The sequence below is a fragment of the Trichomycterus rosablanca genome, chromosome 5 (genome assembly GCF_030014385.1).
Source record: "Trichomycterus rosablanca isolate fTriRos1 chromosome 5, fTriRos1.hap1, whole genome shotgun sequence".
Classification (NCBI taxonomy): Eukaryota; Metazoa; Chordata; class Actinopteri; order Siluriformes; family Trichomycteridae; genus Trichomycterus; species Trichomycterus rosablanca.
In genome coordinates this window covers 26,941,455-26,954,520 of record NC_085992.1, presented here as the reverse complement: position 1 = coordinate 26,954,520, position 13,066 = coordinate 26,941,455, and the positions used below count along the sequence as shown (strand labels likewise).

Here is a 13,066-nt window from a genome sequence, read left to right as displayed (position 1 = left end):
TCAGGCTAATTTTTTCCTGAAATTATTATGTATTCAAACAACCCTTCAATAATAAAAAAAATAATACAAGAATTCTTCAAAAGGTTTCTGCACTTTTTTTGAAATTCTATTTTAAATTCTAGGAATTTCAAAAACAAATGACATCACTTTTCTACATAGCCACATTCTGATGCAACGTACAAGCAAAGCAAAAAATGTTTGAGCGAGTAGCCACTGATGCACTACTGCTTTCACATCATCACATGAAAATCTTCTTCCCCTTAAAGCTTCTTTGAGCATACAAAATAGTGGAAATCAGATGGCGCTAAATCCGGACTATAAGCTCTCTCAGTCTCTCTGACACAACCAATTACTACTCCTCCCACCCTCAACGTTTCCAACTAAAATATAAAAGTGTGGAAACTTTTTGAAGATCCCTCATAACTATAATAATAATAATATACAACAAACATTTTGTGCATCATTTTATGCTTTAGTGACACTGACTTACATAACCCCACTATTGCAATTAAACAAAGAATACAAATTATTACAAATTAGTCATCATAATTATTTATGTTATGGTGAGAATGTTAGTATTGGCTCAGTATTTGTAAAGTTCAATGCTGAGAGATTTAATATCTGCATCAATTCTCAGATTTTTCATGGTCACGAAAAAAACAAAAATAATTCCTATTACAGGAAACTGAGCTTAAAGGTTATGCTAACAAATATATATCAGAGAATACCAAAGTGTCTACCGTATAAGTCCTATTTTAGGTTTTCACGTGAGGAACGTTCAAGCTGGTAATGTGAAGCCATTCTCAAACTTGAAAAACAATCACAGTGATGAAGGGTTGAGAGTCCAGACTGACCTCAGTTATGAATTGCTGTGTTGAGTTGTATACCGCTGTGATGACATGTAGATAAGTGTGGCACACTCCATGGAAATGTTTAGAATGTGCTTTGGCAGCAGGCCTTTGTACATGTGGGTGTAGATTAGTAAATATGTAAATGAGGTGGCACACATCTGCATAAAACTTACAATTTATTACTTGATTTATATATTAATTTTACTGGGAAGCACTTGGTGCAAAATAAAAGCTCCAGACAGGCCACCAGTCCATTACAGAGCAACCAATACTTATACCAACGAGGCATAACATTATGACCACTAACAGGTGAAGTGAATAACACTGATTATCTCATCACAGCACCTGTTAGTGGGTGAGATATATTAGGCAGCAAGTGAACATTCTATCCTCAAAGTTGATGTGTTAGAAGCAGAAAAAATGGGCAAGTGTAAGAATTTAAGCGAGTTTGACAAGGACCAAATTGTGATGGCTAGACGACTAAGTCAGAGCATCTACAAAACTGCAGCTCTTGTGGAGTGTTCCCGGTCTGCAGTGGTCAGTATCTATCAAAAGTGGTCCAAGGAAGAAACAGTGGTAAACCAGCGACAGGGTCATGGGTGGCCAAGGCTCATTGATGCACGTGGGGAGCAAAGGCTGGCCTGTGTGGTCCGATCCAACAGACGAGCTACTGTAGCTCAAATTGCTGAAGAAGTTAATGCTGGTTCTGGTAGAAAGGTGTCAGAATACATAGTGCATCACAGTTTGTTGCATATGGGGCAGCAAAAGGGGGACCAACACAATATTAGGAAGGTGGTCATAATGTTGTGCCTGATCGGTGTACATTCACTGACTCACACCTAGAAGCAATTTAAATCAGCCAATACTACTTGTTCAGTTTTTAGGAAGGTGGGAGAACTACAGAATTCCTAGAGAAATCATATTCACAGGCAGTGACTGGATATGGAGATCAAACCCAGATCACTAGAATATTTTCCCAGCTGTGCCTCTAAAGAAGTGTTTATTAAAAACATGTAATAAAAAATTGGTTAACTGGTTGATTAAATTTTGCTTAGTTTCTCCCTATAGTTGGTCCTATTGCTCCAGTCTACAAATGATCACACTGTCAGCGCTCACTGTGCTGTGTCTGAAAAATCACTGCAGTCATGAACTCTACTTTTTCCCCTTAAACAGGACCCTCACTGGACAGAGGAAGTAATAGGAAATAATTATTCAGGCCAGCTGCAGTGCAGGTCATTAGCAGGGTCAGCTGCACAATAACTGTGTTACACATCAGTAAAGGAAGTGACAAGTGTGCTGGCAGGATGTCACCCAGTCTACCAGAGCCTTCTGCCAATATAATTTAAACTGGGGTTATCAGATATACAGCATTTACACTGAGATTAGACTTAGAGTCTAATACATAGAGAAGACTGAAGCTGGAGATGACCAAAAACAATTCAATCATTACAATTCAAAAGAGCTTATGTATGAATAGAAGTCAAGTCAAGTCAAATTTATTTATTTATTTATAAAACCCCTATTGAGCAAGCCAAGGGCAACAGTGGCAAGAAAATACTCCCTTAAAATTACAGGAAGAAACCTTGAGAGGAACCAGACTCAGCAGGGACCCATCCTCCTTGGGTGGCCTGGATGATACTTTAAATAAATAGGAGTTACACAAATCATACAGTAACAGAAATAATTCATTAATGCTGTTTTTAAAGAGCTTAGTATAGCAACAACAAGAAGAGTCAACTAGGTGACAAGAGGAACATTGGCTTGGGTAATTATTCTTTAAATAAAAAGCATATCAAGGGTGCATGTACTTTTGCCCAATAACCAGCAATTGAAAAAGATTATTTTATCTAAATTGGCTTATAAGTGTACCAAAATTCAATCCAAGCAATGTTTTGAGGGTCTTGCTGCAAAGTCCAAAAGTGGCAACCTGACAGGGTTTAAAACCAGTGACCTTACAATTGCTATTCAAGTACCTTACCTGCTGAGCTACCACTAACTCAGACACAAGAGTCTAAAATGTCTATTTATGATGTCTGGCTCCAATATTCAGTGACTCAGTTCACTCATGGTAGATAGATTTATGACATTTTTTCCTAGTTTGCTAATTTAAATAATAGGGCCAGTGTAGGGCCAGTGATAGCTCAGTGGTTAAGGTACTGGACTAGTAAACAGAAGGTTGCCGGTTCAAGCCCCGCCACCACCAAGTTGCCACTGTTGGGTCCCTGAGCAAGGCCCTTAACCCTCAATTGCTCATCGTGTTCTGCTCATTGTGTAAGTCGCTTTGGATAAAAGCGTCTGCTAAATGCTGAAAATGTAAAATGTAAATGTAAATAATGGTGTTACTCAAATAAAAATGTGGCTTTGTAAAATCAAAAGGGGAAAATACACATGAACACCAAAACAGCAAAGACAGTAAGTACTTTCTTGGGCAACATCAGGTAAAAATAGCCATTTGCTTAAGGAGTAAGCAGAGAAAAGCCACAGTGGATACATGAAATGAACTCAAGGTCTGAACATTAATGCTAAAGGAAATCTGACTATGCCCTGGTTTTAAGAGGGTCACTTTTAAGACCTAACCTGGGTTGTTTACATACTAACTCAAACAGAAATAATTTATATGTCATTCAAATCTAGTTTATCTGCTATTAATAGTAAAATGCTATAACTTTTAAGTGCAACATTAGCACACATCTGCTTTTAAAGAATAAGGATGGCACCCTCCATTGATAGTTATAGTGTCTCACTGCACTTTGGGCCGACACAGTGGCACAGTGAGTAGCTTTGCTGCCTCACAGCCTGGGTGAAATTTTATGTTATCCCTGTGCCAGTGTGGATTTCCTCTGGGTGCTTCGATTTCCTCCTACAAGTCCAATGACATGCAGTCAGGCCAACTGGAGCTACTAAAATTGCCCTAAGTGTATGTTTGTGTGTAAATGTGTGTGTGTGTGTGTGTGTGTGTGTGTGTGCCCTGTGATGGACTGGCAAACTGTCCAGGGTGTTTCATGCCTTTTGCCCAATGAATCAGACCCACCATGATCACTGACCAGACAATAAATGAATAACTGGATTAATGACTGCACTGTACATGCTGTTGTTTGTATGTACAGTTCGAGCAGTTTCTGTATTCCCGTCCACTCTTGCTTTAGCCGCAGACACACACTGATGGAATGTTTGATATGGTGCAGACGCAGACATCGACTCACCCTGAACCGCTCCTCCCATGGTGTCTGCAGCAACTGGATCATCTCTAAAGGGCTGCCCAGCTCCATAATAGCTGTCACAGTGTCTTTGATATCGCTGCTGTCCTGGTAGCAGTAGCCGTACAACTGTAAGAAGAGAAAAATATTTTTATTGTACTTGTTTTTATTAATAATAATCCTTTTTATTTCAATTATGCTTTGTCAACAATGTAACTACATATTGCCTAGAGAGAGAGAGAGAGTGAGAGAGAGAGACATAAGTATGTCAGTCTCAGAGCCCTGACTTGCATGATAACAGTACTGTGTAGAATTTCACTGTTTTGACTCAGATAGGGAGTGTTTGTGTGTGTGTGTGTGTGTGTGTGTGTGTGATGGGCCAGGGGAATGGAGTATCAGGTAAGAGATAAAGAGTAAATCAGCACTATTCTTTACAATCAGTGACTGTTCTCCAGTTGAATCCACTGTAACAAGCAGTTTTGTTTAAAATTCGGTTTCTTAATTGTGATTTTAAAAGGCTCTTTGCATACTCTATATCTTTAAAAATATATATACGTATAAAGATATATACCCTAATTGTTGAACCCTTCTTTTTTAGATATTTCTATTAATCATTACTGGTTTCTCTCATTTGACCAGCATAACATGGCTAAAAAAAAATCAGTTGTGTGCCACAAATTATGATGGTTAGTAAGTGACAAATCAGTACACATGCATGTAATAGTCAAGTAAAGCCTATGGCTGGGGTATCAAGCCATGATCGCCTATTGACAACAGCATAAGCAAGTGGAACATGCTTAAAGAAAAATGCCAGAACTGCTACTTGTGCTCCTGACTCTCTACAAAGTTTATAAATCATCAGCATATTGTTTGAACATGCACATTTATATTAGAAACAAATAAGTGGCGCCCAGGTGGCGCAGCAGGACCAGCGCCGAGATTCTTAACTCCTCGGTGTTGCCACCAGTTGGCTGGGCACCATCTAACAGGCAGTGCCTATAGGGAGGAATGACTGGAATATGTGGGCGGGGGCTTCAAGCGCTGCGTAAGGACCCTGATTGGTGGATAGAGGCACCTGTGCAGAGTGCATAGGTGGAAAAGGGTTCCATTAAGGGCTGCGCGCGGATCTGAGTAGGCGTGAGCAGCAATATACCCTCCTTAACTGCAAAAAATCAGGGATCCACAGCCAGCAGCGGAAGACAAATTGGCTACACTAAATTGGGAGAAAAAAATCAAACATGCAAACAAAGTTGTAAGTATTGAAATGAAATTGATTTTGGTACCCTCATAGTACCTAAGCTGACATTTTGCAAGTGAGAGTGTCCCAAAGCTCCCCTCTCAGACATAGACAATTATGTCTGTGTATACGCCCGGCCAGCCAATAGCACTGCTGATATTCAAACTTCTTAGTGGTAGAGGGCTAGCAATAGACCACTGCCTCACCCGAGTGACTTAAGTGAGAAAGTCAATATGCTGTCTATCTAAATAGCTAAATCAATTGCTGTTTCTGATTGTAATACACCTACTATGTGGCTGCACACAAGAGCTAATAGTGACAAAAAAAAAATTCTTATGAATGCAAAATTTAATTGCCCTGCTACATCTGAGTTTTTAATGTTGCTGCTCAAACTGAATGTTTCCAGAAAGACTAACAGCAGCACAAAAGTGTTTAGATAGACAGACAGACAGATATTTTATTTATCCCAAAGGAAATTATTGGTCTATAGCAGCTGAACAAAACAAAAAAGAAGAACTAATACAAATGTACAATGTGCACATATACAATATACAATATGCAAATAAATGCAAAAGATGTGCAATTGTACGTCTGATACTATAGCTTGAATACTATGATACCGATACTACGGTTTAGATTCTAGTGTCAAATCTACAATTTCATATGTTCTCCCAATTTTCTCAGTGCTGCTATTGAACAGTTGGGTGTCTGCACAGCCATGACTGGCTCTGTCTAACGGTGGAATGACTAAACAGCCTAGCCATCGGGAGGTGCACTTGTCAGTGTGCTCTTAGTACCCGTCCCAAGCCCAGATAAAAACAAGAAAGATTGTTACAAGGGCATTCGGTTTAAAACTGTATCAAATTAGGCATGCAGACCAGACTGATCCAACACATGGAAATGTAATGAAATAGTTAGTAAATAGAATCCTGACTTACTACTCATTTCTTTGCTGTAGCATGCTTGCTGCAGCATTTGGAGCATAACTTGCATATGTTAATTTGAGCCAAAAAGCAAACAGCATAACATTTCAACTGGAGGAAAAATAGACTGTGGCTCTGTCACCAGCTCGACCACTACTGAAATTACCAGTTGCAAAAAGAGAGACTAAATGTATTAGCAGATCATAGGCAGTCATTTCCCCCTTTTAGCGGTAATTCAATCCTTAAAAGCTATTTAAACATTTGGTTGCAATAGAACTACTAGTAAGTGAAATCTCTCAACTCTGTGCTGTAAGTGAGACTTTTGGGAGATAATACATGAATAAGTGTGTTCTACTCTCAAGGACGACTTATTTAGCACCTGCAAACAGAGAAGTAACTCTTCTCTATATGCAGATCAGTCACTAGAACAATTTTTGACACTGCTTTCATTCAATATAATAGCAAGGACGCTAAAAATAAATGTGGCAATACCAAGTGTCTTAACGTTGCTAAGCAGTGGACACCAATCAACACAGACACCCACACAAACACATTGGATTAAAATACAGTGTGATTTTTGGGTGTGCCTGGAACATTTTTGGCCAGAAAAAAAGTTATAGGTGACGCTGTCTGTCTCAGCTATGTAGCGTGAGATGAATCTTTGGCCTGCGTGGCTTTGGCAGAGTCCCTCTGTTTCACCAACCAACTTATGGCATTCGAAAGCACATGTTTCCTTACTCACTGATGTTCAGCTGGTCTGAGCATTTTAAACCCTCACTTATGCTTCGTTTAAAACAGGTAGCTAAAGCGTGCATGGGCTGATGAACAACTTATATAGGACAAATCAAGGTATTCATTTATCCGTAGTTTCATCCAGATCAGGGTTGCAGTGGGTTTGGTGCCACCCAGAAACATTGGGTGCAAGGCAGAAGTACACCCAGACAGGGTACTAATTCATTGCAGATGGATCAATATTGTTTTTGTTTTGTTATTGTTTTTCATCAGGCAACAACATCTCTGTAATTTAATGCTATTTTAATGGACTTTCTTAACATAATTTATTAAATGCACAGGTTGCTAGAATGATGAAAAAGGTCATTCTATAAGATAGTCTTTCATAATGCATATGATATTAAAACAACAGAGAGAAAAAAACACCCAGAAAATGATTAACTCATTGATTAACTAAACGTTGTTTATTGGGGAGGCACGGTGGCACAGTGGGTAGTGCTCTCACCTCACAGCAAGAAGGGCCTGGGTTAAACTCCCCAGCTGAGCAGCCAGGGTCCTTTCTGTGTGGAGTTTGCATGTTCTCTCTGTGTCTGTGTTGGTTTTCATCCAGGTGCTCAGGTTTCCTCCCACAAGTCCAAAGTCATGCAGTCAGGCTAATTGAAGCTACTAGAAATTGACCCAAGTGTAAGTGTGTGTGTGTGTGTGTGTGTGTGTCTGTGCCCTGTAATGAACTAGCAACCTGTCCTGGGTGTTTCCTGCCTTTCACCCAGTAAAGACCCACTGCAACCCTGACCAGAATAAAGCAGTGAGAACACACACAGTGAATAAAGCTTATTGTTATTTTAAAAAAAAACATTCAAAATGATTCCCCAAAAAGGATTTTGCTAATATTAAATATTATCTTTATATATCGAACCTTAAAGTGTACTGTTTAAAACAATTAAGTCAAAAGATTAAAAAATCTGACCAGCAGCATTTTGGCCAAATCAAAGTGACTTAGCCAGCTGAAGGTAAGCTATTTAGCAGTATAACAGCATTAAATACTCTGAGATCAGGCATAGCACTGGAACCAGCCAAGCACTGTGTCTGTGGAAAAGGGCTACATATGTGAGGAGTCTGTGCTTGTCTGACTCCTTGAAAGATTAAAAAATATATATATTTACTGTAACTCTCTAAATAAATACTGAAGAAGCATAAGTCATTTCTAAGTTGACTGTCAGAAAAGCTGATCCAAAAACAGATGCAGTATCAGTCATTTCAGTAGTTGTGGTAGCTGATCGGTGCTCGAGGGCCTTCAAAGCCAGATGACAAATTACAGATTTGCTTTAACGTGGAGAAAAAAAAGAGAAAGGCAATTTCAGAAAATCAATGTGGAATACATTCAATCTGATTTCAGACCACAGCTAACAGAAAAATGGAGGATGTGGAATGAGGGAATGAGCTTTTAGAAATGCAGCCAGGACGTAAAGCCTCTATCTGTGATTAGACATTCTGTAATGACTATTATCAGCATGCTTCATCTAACCAGTGTGTGTGTGTGTGTGTGTGTGTGTGTGTGTGTGTGTGTGTGTGTGTGTGTGTGTGCATGTTTATTTGTTTGCATTCCCACCAGATATGCAATCTTGCAACTGTTAGCCTTTTGCACCGACTCTGTGCCGGAGCCAGAGCTCATTTAAGGAATGGACTACTCTTATTTAGAAGCAGGAAATCCTTTCAGTGGGTTTAAGCCAAACTGGTTTGAGTTTTTGGTTTAGTTTGGTCCAATTTCCAGTAAAACATTTGTTTCTTTCTTAGACTTGCTATAATGATGATTACAGTTAAACATTTCACTATTAAAACCCCTTTAGAAATCACAATTCGTTACATTTCTTTATTTATTATTTGATTTTTTTTAGTGTATGTCTGTCATAGTGGTTCTGAAACAAAAATACATAAAAATATTGCAAAAACAGGCTTAAGTATAGAAGTGTGGGCTGCTCCTTCGTTTTACAAGCCATTTAATAAACCCTGGTGTAGATGTTCCAAAAAAGGCTGTGTCCCAAACCACCATCTACTCTCCAAAATATCTTCATATTACTTCTAAAAAGAGGGTCTTATTTAAGGAGGGGATTTTAGTCAAATAGCTTTTTTGGTTCTATCTAGTGGTTCTTATGTTTTTACAGGCTCCGTAGCCAAGCAAAATGTAAGCCTGATTCTTATTATTATTAATTAGGACTTTAACGTCATGTTTTACACACTTTGGTTACGTTCATGACAGAAACGGTAGTTACTGGTTACACAAGATTCATCAATTCACAAGTTTTAGAGTCAAACACAGTCATGGACAATTTTGCATCTCCAATTCACCTCACTTGCATGTCTTTGGACTTTTGGAGGAAAGAAGAGCTCCTGGAGTAAACCCACGCAGACATGGAGAGAACATGTAAACTCCACACAGAAAGGACCCGGACCGCCCCACCTAGGGATCGAACCCAGGACCTTCTTGCTGTGAGGTGACAACTTGCCAATCATGTTTGCATGCATAAATTGATTAATATTTTGTGGGTGTGGCTTCAAAGAGAGTCAATTTGTTTGGTTGTTGTATTTCAAAACTAACCCCTGTAGCTAAAAACTACATACTATGTTTCTAAAAGGAAAATTGATTGGCCCAATAGGTGTGGCATGTCATTGTGCCCACTGATTCCAGGTAAGCAAACACACCACAACTGTGACCAGGATAAAAAAGTGGTAAAACATGAACAATATATGAAATTTCCAGTAATATGTTTTTTTTTTCTAACTAATGGTTTTTAAAGCTCCTTTTAGATTTCTAAAGTCATTGGTACTTGGCTCCTGACCAGCAGCATTTTGGCCAAATCAAAGTGACTTAGCCAGCTGAAGGTAAGCTATTTAGCAGTATAACAGCATTAAATACTCTGAGATCAGGCATAGCACTGGAACCAGCCAAGCACTGTGTCAGTGGAAAAGAGCTACAGGGGTTGGACAAAATAACTGAAACACCTGGTTTTAGACCACAATAATTTATTAGTATGGTGTAGGGCCTCCTTTTGCGGCCAATACAGCGTCAATTCGTCTTGGAAATGACATATACAAGTCCTGCACAGTGGTCAGAGGGATTTTAAGCCATTCTTCTTGCAGGATAGTGGCCAGGTCACTACGTGATGCTGGTGGAGGAAAACGTTTCCTGACTCGCTTCTCCAAATCACCCCAAAGTGGCTCAATAATATTTAGATCTGGTGACTGTACAGGCCATGGGAGATGTTCAACTTCACTTTCATGTTCATCAAACCAATCTTTCACCAGTCTTGCTGTGTGTATTGGTGCATTGTCATCCTGATACACGGCACCGCCACTGGATGCACATGGTCCTCCAGAATGGTTCGGTAGTCCTTGGCAGTGACGCGCCCATCTAGCACAAGTATTGGGCCAAGGGAATGCCATGATATGGCAGCCCAAACCATCACTGATCCACCCCCATGCTTCACTCTGGGCATGCAACAGCCTGGGTGGTACGCTTCTTTGGGGCTTCTCCACACCGTAACTCTCCCGGATGTGGGGAAAACAGTAAAGGTGGACTCATCAGAGAACACAGCCCAAGATTTGCGCTCCTTGCTCCATTGAAACCGACGTTTGGCATTGGCACGAGTGACCAAAGGTTTGGCTATAGCAGCCCGGCCGTGTATATTGACCCTGTGGAGCTCCCGACGGACAGTTCTGGTGGAAACAGGAGAGTTGAGGTGCACATTTAATTCTGCCGTGATTTGGGCAGCCGTGGTTTTATGTTTTTTGGATACAATCCGGGTTAGCACCCGAACATCCCTTTCAGACAGCTTCCTCTTGCGTCCACAGTTAATCCTGTTGGATGTGGTTTGTCCTTCTTGGTGGTATGCTGACATTACCCTGGATACCGTGGCTCTTGATACATCACAAAGACTTGCTGTCTTGGTCACAGATGCGCCAGCAAGACGTGCACCAACAATTTGTCCTCTTTTGAACTCTGGTATGTCACCCATAATGTTGTGTGCATTGCAATATTTTGAGCAAAACTGTGCTCTTACCCTGCTAATTGAACCTTCACACTCTGCTTTTACTGGTGCAATGTGCAATTAATGAAGATTGGCCACCAGACTGGTCCAATTTAGCCATGAAACCTCCCACACTAAAATGACAGGTGTTTCAGTTATTTTGTCCAACCCCTGTACATATGTGAGGAGTCTGTGCTTGTCTGACTCCTTGGCTGCTGGGAATCCACAACGCTGTGTAAAAATGATAACATAAAGAAGCCACATGGTGCCATTTAGTCTGAACCTGGGTCAAAGGTCGAACTGCCTGTCCAGCCCATTTACTACGGGAGTCAGTACATTTCTCCAGTCCTGCTGTCTGCTTTTTACAACAGTGACTAAAATGCTAGAACTTTTTTTCCGAGCACAGTTAAATGTGTTGGTAATATGTTGGATGCAGTTAAAAGCGAATGCAGAAAAACATTTTTAGGGCCAAAGTAATGTTTTCAGTCTGTTCACGCAATGCTCCAAATAATCTGCTATAAGCAAATACAGCCCAGAAATAATCTATGTGCACTAAAGGGTCTCTTGGCTGCCATCTGTAAGATACATCCTGGTTTTAAATTTAAGTTACATTTTAGTCCAAAAGGAAACAAACACAGGACACAGTCACAAGGTCTAATCCAATTAGCACTGGAGCTGTTAGGGCAATTTCTTAGATCTGAAACAGAAAGTGCAAAAGCAGATGGAATTTATTTCTGGTTCATTTCAAATGTGATTTCTTTATGTTCTCATTGAGATCTGAGCACGACTTAAGGACATAAGTGTGTTAGAAAGTACTTGGTGAGTTAAGTGTAAAAGTGTTGCCTGTTTCCTGTGTAAATATAACATTTTACTGGAAAAGCAGAAGCAAGCAGTGGTAGCGTAGCGGTTAGGGTACTGCACCAATACTCAAAATGTCAATGGTTTAAGCCCCACCATCACCAAACTGATGGGCCCCGGATCAAGACCTATACCCCACAATTGCTTGAGGTTAAATGCCATATATTTATTTAATTACAGTAGACCCTTGACTTACGAATTTAATTGGTTCCAAAGGGCTGTTCTTAAGTAAAAATGTTCGTTAGTTAAACCTATTTTTCCCATAAGAAATTATGTAAACAGAATTAATCCATGCCAGACCTCCCAAACCACCTCCTTACCTAACCTTTCTAATGTCTTAAATGCTCTTTTTTGTTATAAATACAAGTATATTTTCTCTTAAATCTTAAATTATAGAACAGACATTACTGTAATAAACAATAATAAACAACAATACACAGTAGTACTGTACATAAAACACACACCACATATCAGTACAGTACGTGTGCTGTACTATACATCATAATAAATTTCCTTCTTTTTATATAAAATGTATCTACCAGAAACAACAATAACTCATATTTCTCTATTATTTCCTTCTTTATTTCAATAGTGTTGTATTTTGAAGGTGTAATTGCACGAAAGAAAGAATACTTTACTCCGAGTTCCTTCTTCTCTCTCACTCACTGTCCCCTCTGCCTGATACACAGTGACAGCTACTGGCAGGAGTAATTATACAACAACAAATGTAATAGATTTTTTAATTTCCTCACCACTACGATTCCTCTGCACCTTATTTGGGGACATTTTAATATTGAATTTTACAAAATATAAAGAAAACACTGGAAAAACACTGTCCGCTGTCCAAATGTTCGCTCACTGTATATATATATATATATATATATGTATATATATATATATATATTAGGGCTGTCGTTATCATATTTTATGAATGTTTTATTGGTAAACATGTTCTTGCAATAACAATGTGCATAACTGTTAAAATTTTGCTTAATTATTAGTTTGCGATTAATTGAGATGAATACATATATATTTAGGGCTGTCACACGATTAAAAATTTTAATCGAGATTAATCTAGATTAATTTTGTTCTTTAATCGCGATTTAGAGAGAGAGAGAGACGGTTGGAGTCAACTTGTTCGTGACGTGACATGTTTCGCGATTTCTGTTCGTAATCCGAAATTTGTTCGTATGTTAAGTTGAAAAAGATTGTTCGTAACCCGAAAGGTTCATATGGTAAACCG

General features: G+C 39.3%; 1 protein-coding gene across 1 annotated transcript in view; it reads right to left on the bottom strand.

Annotated features, from left to right (window-relative positions):
• pkdcca (protein kinase domain containing, cytoplasmic a) overlaps nt 1-13,066 on the bottom strand; it is a 51,066-nt gene that overhangs the window by 25,972 nt on the left and 12,028 nt on the right. Inside the window, exon 2 of the mRNA XM_062995013.1 lies at nt 4,055-4,177. Coding sequence (XP_062851083.1) covers nt 4,055-4,177 — 123 coding nt within the window. The remainder of the gene's footprint in view (nt 1-4,054; nt 4,178-13,066) is intronic.